At 40.9% G+C, this 18,658-nt stretch overlaps 1 protein-coding gene across 2 annotated transcripts in view; it reads right to left on the bottom strand.

Moving 5' to 3' along the window:
- The window catches only part of abcb10 (ATP-binding cassette, sub-family B (MDR/TAP), member 10), a 40,797-nt gene extending 22,407 nt beyond the window's left edge, over positions 1-18,390 (bottom strand). For both annotated transcript variants that reach the window (XM_062025932.1, XM_062025931.1), the window contains exons 1-5: positions 17,570-18,390; positions 14,390-14,596; positions 13,075-13,277; positions 5,432-5,566; positions 1,169-1,315 (exon numbers count right to left, since the gene is read on the bottom strand). In XM_062025932.1, the coding sequence (XP_061881916.1) occupies positions 1,169-1,315; positions 5,432-5,566; positions 13,075-13,277; positions 14,390-14,596; positions 17,570-17,969 (1,092 nt within the window). In that variant the 5' untranslated portion in view covers positions 17,970-18,390. The remainder of the gene's footprint in view (positions 1-1,168; positions 1,316-5,431; positions 5,567-13,074; positions 13,278-14,389; positions 14,597-17,569) is intronic.
- Positions 18,391-18,658: the final 268 nt, after the last annotated feature.

Genomic DNA, 18,658 nt, shown 5'->3' with positions numbered 1-18,658 from the left:
TTTTATTATTTTGTAGAATTATATTTGAAAAGGTTTGATAAAGTAGATTACGCAGAGAACAATAGCAAGTATGAAAAACACTAGCCTAATTACAGAGTTATGCTTTTGAAGTGGAATGGCGATAAGTTTTTGGGCTACACGTAGTCTTCACAACAATTAATTAGTTTAGGTTCATGACGCAGTAATTAAAATGATGCGAACGTGTTTGTTACTGGATATTGTTGAACAAGCTTTTGGCTTGGAGACTTTGTATCTAAGTAATTTGCAGTACCGTATTTTTCGGACTATAAGTCAGTTTTTTTCATAGTTTGGCCGGGGGTCGACTTATACTCAGGAGCGACTTATGTGTGAAATTATTAACACATTACCGTAAAACATCAAATATTATTTAGCTCATTCACGGAAGAGACTAGACGTATAAAATTTCATCGGATTTAGCGATTAAGAGTGACAGATTGTTTGGTAAACATATACAGGTAGATGTTCTATATGTTATAGTTATTTGAATGACTCTTACCATAATATGTTACGTTAACATACCAGGCACATTCTCAGTTGGTTATTTATGCGTCATATAACATACTTATTTAGCCTGTTGTTCACTATTCTTTATTTATTTTAAATTGCCTTTCAAATGTATATCCTTGGTGTTGGGTTTTATCAAATAAATTTCCCCCAAAAATGCGACTTATACTCCAGTGCGACTTATACATGTTTTTTTCCTTCTTTATTATGCATTTTCGGCCGGTGCGACTTAAACTCCGGAGCGACTTATACTCCGAAAAATACGGTATTTGATACTTGTTTATATTGACCAAAGTCGTGTTTTAGACTGCAATATTGTTCCATTAAAAACACTTACTAATATGTCGAGCTTGTGTGCAAATATGTGCTTAGCTGTTGTGAAGCTGCTAACTTCGAGTAGCATATATCCTACCATGTTCACCTTTTTGTAAATAGCTTCACTAAAATACAATAAAAGATCAAACTTGTGTGCTTATTAGAAGACATTGAGATGTTAACTGGCTGTCCAGCATTGCACAAGTGAACTTGTATCGAAGATTACATCAGAGACTTTAGATGCAAGCCGATATAGTCCAATGCTTGTTTTTTTGCCGATATCAGACCAATATCTGACACCTCAAACACACACCCTCATACATCTTACCACTCCAAAGAAGGCAGCACGTAGCACAGCTTCCTTCCTGGCCAAACTGAGGACTTGGTCCGTTTTCTGTGTGTAGGTGTTGACCTCAGACAATTCTTTACCAAAAGCTCTGACTGTTCGCATGTTGCTGATACGCTCCTCTGCTAACTGCACACAAAAACATGTCATTAGGACCACAGCACTTGGGATCTTGCTAAATATTGGGCTTTTATGTCACTTTTTGTACAATTTCCAGGGCCAAAGATATATATTATGCTTTAAGTCAAGTGTAGGTACAGTGCATGCGGAAAGTATTCACAGTGCTTGACTTTTTTCACATTTTGTTATGTTACAGCCTCATTTCAAAATGGAATACATTAATTTAGTCTTCAAAATTCTACACACACACACAATACCCCATAATGACTACCGGTATATGAAAAACATTTTTAGGGCATTTTGCAAATGTATTAAAAATAAAAAACTAAGAAAAACAACAACTAAGAAATCACATGCATATAAATATTCACAGCCTTTGTCAATACTTTGCTGATGCACCTTTGGAAGCAATTAAAGCAGTGGGGCTCAGTTGGTAGAGCGTCCGTGTCAGCAACTTGAGGGTTCCAGGTTCGATCCCCGCTTCCGCCATCCTAGTCTCTACCGTTGTGACACTTCACCCACCTGCTCCCAATGCCACCCACACTGGTTTAAAGGCCTACTGAAATGAATTTTTTTTATTTAAACGGGGATAGCAGATCTATTCTATGTGTCATACTTGATCATTTCGCGATATTGCCATATTTTTGCTGAAAGGATTTAGTATAGAACAATGACGATAAAGATCGCAACTTTTGGTATCTGATAAAAAAAGGCTTGCCCCTACCGGAAGTAGCGTGACGTAGTCAGTTGAACATATACGCAAAGTTCCCTATTGTTTACAATGATGGCCGCATGAAGTGAGAGAGATTCGGACCGAGAAAGCGACAATTTCCCCATTAATTTGAGCGAGGATGAAAGATTTGTGGATGAGTAAAGTGCAAGTGAAGGACTAGTGGGGAGTTGAAGCTATTCAGATAGGGAAGATGCTGTGAGAGCCGGGGGTGACCTGATATTCAGCTGGGAATGACTACAACAGTAAATAAACACAAGACATATATATACTCTATTAGCCACAACACAACCAGGCTTATATTTAATATGCCACAAATTAATCCTGCATAAAAACACCTACGTGTTTGTTATGCTAGCTCCTAGCTCCTCTGCTAGCTCCTAGCTCCATAGAACACGCCAATACAATTCAAACACCTGATCAACACACGCAATCACTCAGCCCAAAAGACCGTTCACCTAACCCAAGGTTCATAAAGCTTATATATTTTTAAAAAGTTACGTACGTGACGCGCACATACGGTCAAGCTATCAAATGTTTAGCAGCCAAGGCTGCATACTCACGGTACCTGATATTCAGCTGGGAATGACTACAACAGTATATAAACACAAGACATATATATACTCTATTAGCCACAACACAACCAGGCTTATATTTAATATGCCACAAATTAATCCTGCATAAAAACACCTACGTGTTTGTTATGCTAGCTCCTAGCTCCATAGAACACGCCAATACAATTCAAACACCTGATCAACACACACAATCACTCAGCCCAAAAGACAGTTCACCTAACCCAATGTTCATAAAGCTTATATATTTTTAAAAAGTTACGTACGTGACGCGCACATACGGTCAAGCTATCAAATGTTTAGCAGCCAAGGCTGCATACTCACGGTACCTGGTATTCAGCTGGGAATGACTAAAACAGTAAATAAACACAAGACATATATTTACTCTATTAGCCACAACACAACCAGGCTTATATTTAATATGACACAAATTAATCCTGCATAAAAACACCTACGTCTTTGTTATGCTAACTCCTAGCTCCTATGCTAGCTCCTAGCTCCATAGAACACGCCAATACAATTCAAACACCTGATCAACACACACAATCACTCAGCCCAAAAGACCGTTCACCTAACCCAAGGTTCATAAAGCTTATATATTTTAAAAAAGTTACGTACATACGCAAAAAAAAAGTTGCGCACATACGGTCAAGCGATCAAATGTTTAGAAGCCAAAGCTGCATACTCACGGTAGCACGTCTGCGTCTTTGTCATCCAAATCAAAGTAATCCTGGTAAGAGTCTGTGTTGTCCCAGTTCTCTACAGGCGTCTGTGTATCGAAGTCAAAAGTCCTCCTGGTTAGAGTCTCTGTTATCAGAGTTCTTCCATCTGACTGCATCTTTCGGGAATGTAAACAAAGACGCGCCGGCTGTGTACTGTTGTTGCTGACTTCGTTCGAAAAATACGTCCGTTTCGCACCGACAACTTTCTTCTTTGCTTGCTCAGCTTCTTTCTCCATAATGCAATGAACATAATTGCAACAGATTCACGAACACAGATGTCCAGAATACTGTGGAATTATGAAATGAAAACAGAGCTTTTTCGTATTGGCTTCAATGTGGAAGGCATACCCGTGTTCCCCGGGCTACGTCACGCGCATACGTCATCCTCAGAGGCGTTTCGAACCGGAAGTTTAGCGGCAAATTTAAAATGTCACTTTATAAGTTAACCCGGCCGTATTGGCATGTGTTATAATGTTAAGATTTCATCATTGATATATAAACTATCAGACTGCGTGGTCGGTAGTAGTGGGTTTCAGTAGGCCTTTAAAATGTAAAATGTATCTTTAAGATGTAGATAATGGGTTTCCCAATGTAAAGCGCTCTGAGTCTCTAGAGAAAGGCGCTATATAAATATAACTCACAAAAGTATTTTTAATATGATGCTAAAAGCTTAGCACACCTATAGTTGAGTTGAGTTGAGTTTGAGTTTATTTCGAACATGCAAGTTCGAAATTGGGCAGTTTCACCCATTCGTCTTGGCAGCAACTCTCAAGGTCAATCAGGTTGGATGGGAAGCATCGGTGCAATTTGGTGCAAAGCCATTGTCAGATCTCTCCAGAGATATTCAAACGGATTCAAGTCTGGGCTCTGGCTGGGCCACTCAAAAACATTTACAGAGTTGTCTTGAAACCATTGCTTTTATATCTTGGCTGTGTACTTAGGGTTGTTGTTCTGCTGAAAGATGAACCCTAGCCCCAGTATGAGTTCAAGAGCGCTTCGGAGCAGGTATTCATCCAGGATGTATCTGTACATTTCTGCATTTATCGTTCCCTCTATATCCTGACTAGTCTCCCAATTCCTGCTGCTGAAAAACCTCCCCACAGCATGATGCTGCCACCACCATGCTTCACTGTAGGGATGATATTGGCCTGGTTTCCTCCAAACATGACGCCTGGTATTCACGCCAAAAAGTTCAATCTTTGTCTCATCAGACCAAATAATTTAGTTTCTCATGGTCTGAGAGTCTTTTAGGTGCAGTTTGGCAAACTCAAAGCGGGCTGCAATGTGCTTTTTACTAAGGAATGGCTTCTGTCTGGTCACTGTACCATACAAGCCTGATTAGTGGATGGTTGTCCTTCTGGAAGGTTCTCCTTTCTCCACAGAGGAATTCTGTAGCTCTGACAATGTGACCATAGGGTTCTTGGTCACCCCCTGTTTAAGGCCCTTTTCCACCGATAGCTTAGTTTAGACGGCCAGTCAGCTCTAGGAAGAGTCCTGGTTGTTCCGAGCTTCTTCCATTTACGGATGATGGAGGTCACTGTGCTCATTGGGACCTTCAAGACAGCAGATATTTTTCTGCATCCTTCATGTCCAATCAACTGAGGACAACTCCAATTAAGCTATAGGAACAGGACGATCAGTTGAACTCAGGATGCACCTGAGCTCACTTTTTTTTCATGCTGTGAATACTTATGTACATGTGATTTCTGAGTTTTTTATTTTTAAACCATTTTTTTTTTTTTTTTTTTTTTTTGCAAAGATATTTTTTCTACATTGTCATTAATTTTGAGGATTTTTTTTTCTCATTTTGGAATAAGGCTGCAACATAACAAATTGTGAGAAAAGTGAAGCTCTGTGAGTACTTTCCTGATGAACTGTATGTGTAGCACCATCACTAGTGAAGAACTATTGTACATGTGTACATGCAATACTGTACTTACATTTTCTGAGTGTAGTGTGTTGGTGTAAGCACTTTGCACATCTTATTTTGTCACAGCTTCCTTTTTGTAATTGTCCAAATTACCACAAAAGCTTTCTCAACTAGGTTAACAAACTGTGAGTGCACAGCTTGTTTCAGTGGTGAGTTTGTGTTATTCCATACCTGGGTGGCTTGAGCCAGAGTGTCTTGCGTGCGCTTAGAGATGGAGCGAAGATATCTGCCGTAAACCACAGCAAAGCCGGCCAAAGGAGGCACAATCAGCAGCATGAAGCTTGCCAGGCTGGGCGAGACGTAGAACTAGTAAAAAAAGAAAGGAACAGGTGTTCGTAAGAAAAAGAAAAAGCGCTAACAGCCCTTTTTGCAGTACCTGTAAAAGCCATTTTCTGCATGGCTGCATTCGCATGGAATGCAGGTACACAACTTTAAATCTTTAATAGTAGTAACAAAAGCCATACAAAGGCAGGCTGACATCTGTATGTAAGGGTACAGTATACACAATGTTTGAGTGGGTTCTGAACAGCAGACAAAGGTAAATAAATACCAATACCAGCTACAATATTGTTATGCAACTGATGCAGCAATTTTGCATCGCGAGCAGTAAAGGAGATTTTAATTATTTGTATCTACATTCAAGTATTCATGTTGGAACAATACACAGGCCTGCTGCTAGGTGGCATCAGTGCTCAATCTAATCAATAGGCTCCCTGTTTTACCAAGTAGAAGTAACAAGTACACAGAAACACATGTGTACAGAGAAAACAGAGGCAGAAAAAGGAAGAAGTTTGTGAAAAGAACAAAAATAAATTAAGGCCTACTGAAACCCACTACTACCGACCACGCAGTTTGATAGTTCATACATCAATGATGAAATCTTAACATTGCAACACATGCCAATAGGGCCGGGTTAACTTATAAAGTGCCATTTTAAATTTCCTGGGAAACTTCCGGTTGAAAACGTCTAGGTATGATGACGTTTGCGCGTGACGTCAATGGTTGAAGCGGAAGTATTGGGACACATTGTATACCAATACAAAAAGCTCTGTTTTCATCGCAAAATTCCACAGTATTCTGGACATCTGTGTTGGTGAATCTTTTGCAATTTGTTCAATTAACAATGGAGACTGCAAAGAAGAAAGCTGTAGGTGGGATCGGTGTATTAGCGGCCGGCTGCAGCAACACAACCAGGAGGACTTTGAGTTGGATAGCAGACGCGCTATCCGACGCTAGCCGCCGACCGCATCGATGATCGGGTGAAGTCCTTCGTCGCACCGTCGATCGCTGGAACGCAGGTGAGCACGGGTGTTGATGAGCATATGAGGGCTGGCGTAGGTGGAGAGCTAATGTTTTTAGCATAGCTCTGTCGAGGTCCCGTAGCTAAGTTAGCTTCAATGGCGTCGTTAGCAACAGCATTGCTAGGCTTCGCCAGGCGGTACAGCATTAACCGTGTGGTTACAGGTCCAGTGTTTGGTAGTATTGTTGATCTTCTGTCTATCCTTCCAGTCAGAGGCTTATTTCTTTTGTTTCTCTCTGCATTTAAGCACAATGCTATCACGTTAGCTCTGTAGCTAAAGTGCTTCGCCGATGTATTGTCGTGGAGATAAAAGTCACTGTGAATGTCCATTTCGCGTTCTCGACTCTCATTTTCAAGAGGATATAGTATCCGAGGTGTTTTAAAATACAAATCCGTGATCCACAATAGAAAAAGGAGAAAGTGTGGTATCCAGTGAGCCCTTGTACCTAAGTTACGGTCAGAGCGAAAAAAGATACGTCCTGCACTGCACTCTAGTCCTTCACTCTCACGTTCCTCATCCACGAATCTTTCATCCTCGCTCAAATGAATGGGGTAATCGTCGCTTTCTCAGTCCGAATCGCTCTCGCTGTTGGTGTAAACAATGGGGAAATGTGAGGAGCCTTTCAACCTGCGACGTCACGCTACTTCCGGTACAGGCAAGGCTTTTTTTTATCAGCGACCAAAAGTTGCGAACTTTATCGTCGATGTTCTCTACTAAATCCTTTCAGCAAAAATATGGCAATATCGCGAAATGATCAAGTATGACACATAGAATGGATCTGCTATCCCCGTTTAAATAAGAACATTTCATTTCAGTAGGCCTTTTAAAGGCCTACTGAAATTAAAAAAGGAATCGTCGTTAGTGGCAAGGAAAACATGTGACGATTACCAGAATAAAAAGACCTGGAAGTACAACAAAGCATACATAGCCATTATATTCAACGTAACTATGGTAGGAAATGAGAAAAGACCAGTGTGTTTTATGCCGAAAAACTCCGGCCGCAAACAGCATGAACTCAAACAAATTAAGACGACATCTGTAGACCTTACACCCCACTTTTATCAATAAGCCATCAAATTTTGGCTGAGAAAATTTTATGAGTATTGCCAACAGACGGGTCATTTTGTGAGAGAGGTATAGTAAACAAAAAAGTACTGCTTGACTCCTACAAAGTTGCACACTGCATTGCAAGGTGCGAACAACCTTACACAATGGCAGACAGATTAGTAAAGGTTAGTTGAGTTTCAAAAAACATGCTCAAACTGATGTAGTTGACAGTTTGGAACGCCATCCATCTACCCATTTTCTACCGCTTGTCCCTCTTGGGGTTGGGGGGGTGCTGGAGCCAATCTCAGTTGCATTCGGGCGGAAGGCGGGGTACACTCTGGACGAGTCGCCACCTCATCGCATGGCCGTTCAAGGCTTTTTTAAACGGTCTGCTGGATAGACATGCTATGTTCATGGAAAGTAAATGCAAATATATACTTTCATCCCTTTTGATGAGCTACAATATAATCAATATTGTGGCAGTTTCCACAAAACAAACAAAAAAAAGTCAGAGCTCTTTAGGAAGGAATACAACAAGTGACCAATGTTAACAGTTTTAAAACATTTTAAATGTTAGTGTTAGGTTTTAAAGAGCACAACCTAGTGAATCATTCACACTTTTTTGTGTATTAAAAATCACACAGACTAAGCAATCCAATCCAATCCAATCCACTTTATTTATATAGCACATTTACACAACAAGAATGTTTCCAAAGTGCTGCACAGCCACGTTAAAAACAATATTAAAAACAATATTAAAAACGATATTAAAAATAATATTAAAAACAATATTATGCTACACCAATGACTGAATAAAAACAAAGAATAAATGAATAGAAAACCAATACAGAGACAATATAAAAAATAAATATGATTAAAAACGATTTTAAAGGGTAAAACCAATTAAAACAGTAAACTAGACATCAAAATTTATAACCCTAACCCTAACCACACAGGACAACAGAGGACAGAAGACCACACAACTCACGTAGTGTTAAAAGCCAAAGAATAAAAGTGGGTCTTAAGACGAGACTTAAAACAGTCCACTGTGGGAGCAGTTTGAACATGGAGGGGCAGAGTGTTCCAGAGTTTAGGGCCGACCACAGAGAAGGCCCTGTCTCCCCTGGTTTTAAGTCTCGTCCTGGGCACCACGAGCTGGAGCTGGCTCTCGGACCTCAGAGCGCGCGCAGGTGTGTAAATTTGGATGAGGTCCGATATATACTGAGGTGCCAGTCCATGTAAAGCTTTAAAAACAAACAGCAAGGATTTAAAATCAATTCTAAAATGAACAGGGAGCCAGTGCAAACTCAGAAGAATTGGGGTTATATGCTCACGTTTCCTGGCCCCTGTTAAAAGTCGTGCTGCCGCGTTCTGGACTAACTGCAACCGGGAGAGAGCTTTTTGGCTAATGCCAGCATAAAGTGCATTGCAGTAGTCCAGGCGACTTGAAATAAAAGCATGCACGACTTGTTCAAAAAGGTTAAAAGATAAAAATGGTTTTACCTTTGCTAAAAGACGAAGATGATAAAAACACGATTTTAAAACGCCATTGACTTGTTTGTCAAATTTAAAATTGCTGTCTATAGTGACGCCAAGGCTGGTGACTTTGGGACGCACATGATTTTGCAATGGTCCCAAGTCAGTGAGGGCCTGACCAAAAACTGAAATTTCCGTTTTTCCCTCATTCATTCAGTGTTGTTTGATGTAACAAATTGACTTAATAAACATGGAAATTGGTTAAAATTGTTATTACAGCTCATTTTATTAATCTACTGTGTTAATAAGGTGATTGTATAAAGAATATAACTCAATCAGTGCGATGTACAGATGAATAAAAAATATTATCAAGTTCTTAATAGTAATTAGATTTAGATGAGTCAAGACAGAAAACAGTTGAGAATCACTGCAGCAAATAACCAAATGGAGATTCTCATTTGTGTAAAAACACTATTCCTTGACAAAAAGAACAATATAAAACTATTTAAACTAAAAACTATGAGTGTTTGGAGGTTTGTCATAGTCTGTTTTTTAAAGTAATTCAATAACAGAATAAAGTCACAGGTATCATAAACATACAATTTCTGCTTCTGTTTGGTGTTCTTTAGTTTGACATGCAGCATTAGTAACCATGGCAATGTGCTCATAGTGGGACATCCATAGAAACGGCAGCCACATGCTGACATGAAAGTGGAGCTGCTAAGTCACAATATCCTGTTTCCCTGATAAAACTGAAAGCATAATTATTTGAGCTTTAATGGAATTGATTGTATTATCAGTTTGTAAGGAGTTTAAGGAAGATCATATTTTACTTTTAGAAGACAAATAAATGAAGTACACTCTTGGAATTATTAAAGCTGTAATCGATAAAGGTTTGGGGCTTCAGCAGCAGGGTTTGGTCTCCTCTCAACCTATTGTGTTACATTACAATTTCGACAAACCAGTTTCCCAACAGGCCTACCTAAGGTGAATACAAAAGATATGTACTTCCTTATAGTGCACAGCAACACTGCAGTCAACATACTTGTGTTTCTGAAACTTCCAGGAAGCATGTGACAATTCTGAGATAAAAGCCCACGTCAAAGAACAGACGTCACACGCTCCCTCGCTAATTAAATTGGTAGCCTTAAATGTCATTAAGTTCACAACAGATGCTCTATAGCGGGGATCTACAACCTTTTTCTACTGAGAGCTACTTTTATAAAATACAAATGGTAGAGAACAACTCATTTATTTTCATATCTTATTTTAACCCAAGATAATAAGCTTGTTTTGCCAGAGCATTAAAAAATTGTTGCTATTCACTCATATTTTATATTAAATATGTTTTTCATCTGCATCTTAGATTTTAGTATGGACTATTTTCTAGAGCAGCTTTTTAAATTACTATTTGAGCTATTTTGTCAAAAAGAAAGAATTTTGTGTTTTTTTTCCATGACTGATTACATTGTGCTCTATTAAGGAAGCAGATATCCACTCAAACATGCTATTTTGTGGTAAATTTGTCATTAAATGTGTCAAATATTATTTGAACATATACAGAATCAGCTCATAAACTACTGGTTGAAGACCCCTGCTCTGTAGAAACAAATTTGTCCCGTATTGATTCTTTGTCATTTTTATCATTGGCTCATTTAATATATTCATTTAGGTTGGACAACCTGTTTTGTGTTTGTTTGTGTACCAATGTCCCAGCTATAGTTTTTATGTCACCATAAAGTGTAAGGTGAGAATAACGAAACATAAACATAAAACAGTATTTTTATTTTTTTTTAAATCACCATGGTTTATAATGGTAGATTGTTTTTAGAATATAATTTCTCCATGAAAGCTTATTCAATTTGAACAAAAGTTCAAAAGAAACAACACTTAAGCCTAATGACCTCATGGTACTCTACCGGCCGGTGACCCACCTTCCCTTTATCTAAAAAATCCTCGAAAAAATTGTTGCACAGTAGCTAAATGAACACTTAGCATCTAACAATCTCTGTGAACCCTTTCAGTCCGTTTTCAAGGCAAATCACTCTACGGAGACGGGCTTCGGAAAAATGACTAATGATCTATTGCTAACTATGGATGCTGATGCGTCATCCATGTTGCTGCTACTTGATCTTAGCGCTGCTTTCGATACCGTCGATCATAACATTCTATTAGAACGTATCAAAACACGTATTGGTGGTATTAAAGAACCATATGGATAAACTTGTGTCAGTCTTAGCCTTTTCTTGGTTTGACTCCTATCTTGCTGACAGGATACAGTGCGTCTCCCATAACAATGTGACTTCGGAGTATGCTAAGGTAACGTGCGCAGTTCCACAGGGTTCAGTTCTTGGCCCTACACTCTTCAGCATCTACATACTGCCGCTAGCTGACATCATACGCAAATACGGTGTTAACTTTCACTGTTATTATGCTGATGACACTCAACTTTACATGCCACTAAAGCTGACCAACACGCCAGATTGTAGTCACCGGGAGGCATGAAAACGGAAATGCTGCTTATCGGTCCTGCTAGACACTGCCACTTATTTAACAATACCACCTTAACATGACAACAAAACAATTACACAAAGCGACTCAGTAAAGAATCTCTGATTTATTTTCAATCCAACTCTCTCATTTGAGTCACACTTTAAAAGTGTTACTAAAACAGCCTTCTTTTATTTCCGTAATATCACTAAAATTCGTCCCATTTTGTCCACCACAGACGCCGATATCTTTATTCATGCGTTCGTTACGTGTCGTCTCGATTACTGTAAAGTATTATTTTCGGGTCTCCCTATGTATAGCATTAAAAGATTACAATTGGTACAAAATGCAGCTGCTAGACTTTCGACAAGAACAAGAAAGTTTGACCATATTACGCCTATACTGGCTTACCTGCACTGGCTTCTTGTGCACTTAAGATGTGACTTCAAGGTTTTACTACTTTTGTATAAAACGGTCTAGCTTCATTCTATCTGGCTGATTGTATCGTACCATATGTCACGGCCAGAAATCTACATTCAAAGAACTCCGGCTTATTAGTGATTCCAAGATCCCATAAAAAGTCTGCAGGCTCTAAAGCATTTTGTAATTGGGTTCCAGTACTCTAGAATGCTCTACCAGTTGGTGACGTCTCTGAGCTGCTGACTTGTCTCCATTCAAGATGATCGCCTTCTGGCCTCCCAATGGACTGGACTTTCACATGAAGTTGGGACCCGGGTTGGACTGGACTCCCACATTATTAACCGTATCCACTCAGCATCCATTTCACCGGTCAACCAACAATACTCAATTTATATTTTGTGACTTAAATATTAACCAAGTATTAGTGATATTGTTATTATAAGAGTTAACGAAGACCAACTCTTTATAGCGGCGACGTGATCACTTCCGTGTGTGCCTATGTTTACATCATCTAGTGGTCTGCTCTTTCCTCGCTTCCCTGCTCCCTGTGAGTTTATTGTAGATCATAAATCATGCCTCTCACCTGAAAAGTAGATGGCTGAGGATATAATCCGACAAGTTGGAACACACCCCCCCACCCCTCATTTGTCCAAAAATAGTAGTCTTTCTTGTCTGTTACCAAGTCTGCCATGTTTAGACCACACACGCGTTTGATTCCAAAAGTTAAACAAACATGCAGAAGTCAGACGTGCGCTGCTATGGAAACAGAAATCAGTGCGCTGAAGGAATCAGTCTGGGAAATTATTAAAATGACCAAAATACAGTAAATATTGTACAAATTACATATTGTGATGAATGTGTGTGTTACTACATCATGTACAGACTTGCAGTGTGTATACAAAACATTGATGGAGGGTTTTGAAGTTGTTTCGCATCTTTCAAGTGTTTTTTATCATCTTTAAAATATTTTTAAAAATATAAAAATAAAAAGACGTGTCTTCTTGTCTCTTATAATCAAAAAAAGTGCAGTTCCCCTTTAAGATAAGATTTTTGATCAAATACCCTGAGAGTTGCACTCACCATCATACTGACGCCAGCAGCTCCTTGGGCAATTGCTCTCAGGCCGTCAGACATATTGTCTGTGATGGAGCGGCCCACCACAGCTGTATCTGCAGAAAGGCGATTAATCAGCTCGCCGGTCTGGTTTTTGTCAAAAAACGCCACTTCCTGTCTGAGAATGGAGGAGAAGACAGAGGCACGGAGATCGCGGACAATCTGCTGGCCTGAGGAGAGACAATAAAGAGCATTAGTCAACAACATTGGAACCCTTCGGGAGTCAATATATTTTCCCATGAGGCAGCTGAAGCCTATATTAGCTGACTTTGGACAAGAGGCGGGGTACACCTCAATTGCAGGACACATATGCCAAACATTCACACTCATATTTTCAGTCTCCAATTAACCTAACTGCGAGGCAAACATGCTAACCACTTGCATCACTATGCAGCCCTGTACACATTTAGCTGATTTTTTATAACGTTTAAACCAAAGCTGTCAAAAAAATGAATTAACGTATGTGATTGATCACAAAAAGTATTGTATTAATCATGTATATGCACAGATAATCACACAATTTATTTTGACTGTACTCGCTTCTTTATCTTAATGTAGGTTGAAGTTTGTTGTACAGTCAGTGATCAGGTCAATGCATACAACAATACAAAGATGAGTGAGCATACTCCGACTGTTGTGCTTTCTGGCAAATTTCACTTTAAAATACATTTTAGATTAAACTGTAACCAAATTGTTATCAAATAAATGACGTGCATTCAAGTAAAACAAATAAAAATGTTCCTGTATGACATTGAAACACTAACATTGCTTTTGTGTCCAAATATTGCGCTCTTTTTTTTTTTTTTTTTTAAAGGTAATTTAAATTATGCAAGCGATTAATCATCTGTGATTATTCATGATTAATCCAAACTCAAGTGTGGTTGATCTGATTAAAATAATTCATCATTTGACAGCACTAGTTTAAAACAATTCTGGAAGAATGATCTTACTTATACTTTGCTCTCTACTCTTGTTTAATTTATACTGTATTCAAAAAATAAACTTGCAATGAATGTCTTTCTATACCTTATTAACTTATTGTATACTTGTGTGAGAGTTATTGAATATTGCATTTTACCAACCATTAAATGTTAATAATGTTCAAATATTAATTAAAAAGCACAGTTTAACATGGTTTTATGTTTGACAGTGGAATAGAGCATTCCTACTTACATTATTTTATATGGGAGTGATGTTCAACCTAAGTTATTCAAGTCAAAATGCCAAACTATGACAGATCCTTGGTCTGTTTTTTTGCCAATGTACCAGCACCTCATCTCACCTGAGGTCTGCATGAGGTAAACTCTGGCGGCGTTGGCGGCCCCACCGCAAAGGAACACGCCTGTCAACATTGTGCAAAGCGACGTCAGGGAGGATGCCATCGCCTCTGTGTCTGTTCCAGCTGTGTAGATGGTGTCTATCACTCTTCCCAGGAGAAACGGGGCTGACATGGTGACAGCACTGGATATGGTGAGAAAGCCTGCGGCAGCTGATAAAAGAGGGAATATGCAACAGAGTATTACAATTCAAGTGTTCGGGGGCACATCACCTCAAATCTGCCACCTGCATTGGACTCTCACCAGTTTGCGTACAGGGCCAACAGATCTACAGAGGATGCTATCGCAACAGCCCTCCACACTGCTCTGAGCCACCTAGAGCAGCAGGGGAGCTATGCAAAGCTACTCTTTGTTGATTTTAGCTCTGCGTTCAATACCATCCTCCCCCACAGACTGGTGCCCTAACTGATGGGGCTGGGACTGTCTTCCTCCATCTGCCACTGGATCCTGGACTTCCTGACAAATCGCTCTCAGAGGGTGAGAGTAGGCTCCCACCTCTCAGCATCAGCACCGGATCCCCCCAGGGCTGCGTGCTAAGCCTCCGACTCTACACTCATGACTACACCCCTGCTCATGCCAGCAATACCACTATTAAATTTGCAGACGACACCACATTAGTGGGACTCATTTCTGGGAGGGATGAGTCTGCCTACAGAAATGAAGTGGAGCGGCTGACTGGGTGGTGCAGGGAAAACACCCTGGTCCTTAACACCACCAAGACGAAGGAGCTGATCATGGACTTCCGGAAGAAAAAAACGATAAACATCCAACTAGGGCTGCAACTAACGATTCATTTGATAATCGATTAATCTGTCGATTATTACTTCGATTAATAATCGGATAAAAGAGACAATCAATCAATCAATGTTTATTTATATAGCCCTAAATCACAAGTGTCTCAAAGGGCTGTACAAGCCACAACGACATCCTCGGTACAGAGCCCACATACGGGCAAGGAAAAACTCACCCCAGTGGGATGTCGGTGAATGACTATGAGAAACCTTGGAGAGGACCGCATATGTGGGTAACCCCCCCCCCCCCCCCCCCCCTCTAGGGGAGACCGAAAGCAACGGATGTCGAGTGGGTCTGACATAACATTGTGAAAGTCCAGTCCACAGTGGATCCAACACATCAGCGGGAGTCCAGTCCACAGCGGGGCCAACAGGAAACCATCCCGAGCGGAGACGGGTCAGCAGCGCAGAGATGTCCCCAACCAATACACAGGCTAGTGGTCCACCCGGGGTCCCGGCTCTGGACAGCCAGCACTTCATCCATGGCCACCGGACCTATGCAACTCCCCCTCGCAAAGGACAGGGGAGAAGAGGAGAGAAGAAAAGAAACGGCAGATCAACTGGTCTAAAAAAGGGGGGGTCTATTTAAAGGCTAGATTATACAAATGAGTTTTAAGATGGGACTTAAATGCTTCTACTGAGGTAGCATCTCTAACTGTTACCGGGAGGGCATTCCAGAGTACTGGAGCCCGAATAGAAAACGCTCTATAGCCCGCAGACTTTTTTTTGGCTCTGGGAATCACTAATAAGCCGGAGTTCTTTGAACGCAGATTTCTTGTCGGGACATATGGTACAATACAATCGGCGAGATAGAGACAAACTACATTTCTATCCTTTCCAGTATTTTATTGGAAAAAAAACGCATACTGGCACCATACTTATTTTGATTATTGTTTCTCAGCTGTTTGTACATGTTGCAGTTTATAAATAAAGGTTTATAAAAATAAATAAAATAAAATAAATGTACAAAAAAAAAAAAAATTGCCTCTGTGCATGCGCATAGCATAGATCCAACGAATCGATGACTAAATTAATCGCCAACTATTTTTATAATCGATTTTAATCGATTAGTTGTTGCAGCCCTACATCCAACCACTGTACATCAACGGGGACTATGTGGAAAGGGTCTCTAACTTCAGGTTCCTGGGCATCCAGATCGAGGAAGACCTGTCGTGGAGTGTGAACACCTCAGTGACCATCAAAAAGGCACAGCAGAGACTTTACTTTCTGAGACTCTTCAAAAAGAACCACCTGTCACAAAAACGGCTTGTGTCTTTCTATCGCTGCTCAATAGAGAGTGTGCTGACATACTGCATGTGTGTATGGTATGCCAGCTGTGTCCTGGGAATGACGTTAAAGTGCATCCGGCAGTGGAGGCTCTTCTATGAGGTCTTGGGGCACTAGGAGGTTAACCCCTTTACTACTGTTACCCCAGGTGGCCCTTGGCAAAGGCCTAGTACATGAATGTCCCCTAGCCAGGGATACGGTGAAGACCTCAACGGCAGAGCAGGCGGAAGACGGTAGATTTGAGAACTACCACAACGGCTGCGGTGGGGGAAGAATGCTGCAGCAGAAAAGGGTCCCCAAGTCGTCTTGGACTCCATGCCACTGGACCCTGACCCGATTCTGTCAAGGATCGTGTGGTGACTGTCTGTGCACCAGTCTCCCCACGTTAAACCAAGTCACACACAGGCATCCTCCATAAAGGGATACACCCCTACCAGGAGGATCGTCATACTCGTTCGAGTGACCGCCGATGATGATGGCAGCTGCACGGCGGCAGAGAGAAACGCACTTCAGAGGGTCATAAACACTGCCATGAAGATCACTGGCTGCTCTCTCCCCTCCCTAGATGAACTGTACAGTGCCAGGTGCCTCAAAAAGGCCCAAAACATCATAAGGGACCCATCTCACCCCGGACATAAACTTTTTGAACTGCTGCCCTCGGGCAGGAGATACAGGACAATAAAATGCAAGACAAAGAGATTTAAAAACACTTTTTACCTGAGAGAAATAGTGTCGCTGAACACAAGGCATAAAAAAGAATGACTGTGCATGTGAGCTCTGTGCTTGGTATTTTTATATATTAATCTGAGTACCATGTTCTTATGTGTTATTATGAATTTGCACTAAAGTAGTTTTCTTGCAATTTCGTTGTACAATGTACAATGACGATAAAAGATATATTATATTCTATTGAGTTAAGAGCTCCGTCACAGAACCAATTAAACTCGTAAGTTGAGGTGCTGCTGTGCTATATGGACAAAAGTATTGGGACATCCGTCTTTTAAACCGACAAGAAGAAATTGCAGTCCAAACATGCGATCAGTGTACCTGCTAGTTTCCATCTCTCCGAGTGAGCAAGTCGTAAAACCCTTTTCACGTCCTCCAGGGGGACACTGGTCGGTGTTTGTCCACTCTCCGTCTCAGTCTGTCCCTTCAATGATCTGGGTGTGGAGGCTGCCGAGGAGCTAGCAAAGGCAGTGTGTGTGTGAGAGTGTGTCCGCGTCTTGGAAGTGTATGTGCGGAGTGTCCAGACATCTCTACGGGAGAGAGCCGACATGACAGGCGGGAGAAGGAGGCCCGCTGGCGGGGAAGGCGAAGTTCTCGGCCCGGCTGTTGTTCGCTTCCTCTGCGGACCAGGGGAGACCGTCAGCGACAACAACCGGGGGTGTGGGGCTTTGGGTGAGGACACTCCGTGTGTGCATCTTGACATGTGGATTAGAAAACTCATTGCAGTCCAGGTTTAAACTCCAATCTAACAAATGTGTCACCCCTCCGGCAGTCACGTCTCCATGGCCGAGTGATTCCGGGAGCTGGTTGCCTCTACATGGTCAAGTCGTGACCGTTACAGTGCGTGTTTATCTGCCTTTCACACACGCTTGGAGAAGTTTATCTCTTATCGACAACACCCCGCCTGTCACTGTCATCTGCTACCGCCTATTTGTCAACAAGCCGAGACACCGTCTTAGCTGGTCTCGGAGTCTAATTCAAAACAAATAACGCCTTTCGAACCAAACGAGACATTCAGAAGACAAAAGTATCCAAAGCGGCGTCAAGGAAAGGTGACCCTGTTTGCATTTGCATGAACACCCTCCACTCCCTCTTAGAATCAGGAAATCCAATGGCTGACCATGCAAGCACACTTTGTCAGGCAAAAGCAAACGATCCCAGAGTCAGGGAATTGCTTCCGTGGGTGTTTCACAGAAACTATTTCAATATTAGTAGCAGTAGTTTAGTCTTTATTTGAAGGGACAATGCACAGAAACATTAAGATCAAAGACAGATACGTTCTGTACCAGATTATAGCTAATTTCCATCTGCAGTCCCTGGCTACCTAAATTAAAGGGATACAAACATCATGCAATAAAATTATAACAATAAAAATCATACAATAGCATGTAATCAAAATAATAAAAGTCA

Source organism: Entelurus aequoreus, linkage group LG02 (assembly GCF_033978785.1).
Source record: "Entelurus aequoreus isolate RoL-2023_Sb linkage group LG02, RoL_Eaeq_v1.1, whole genome shotgun sequence".
Taxonomy (NCBI): domain Eukaryota; kingdom Metazoa; phylum Chordata; class Actinopteri; order Syngnathiformes; family Syngnathidae; genus Entelurus; species Entelurus aequoreus.
Note: the sequence above shows the minus strand (reverse complement) of the source record. Positions and strands in the feature narration are given on the sequence as shown.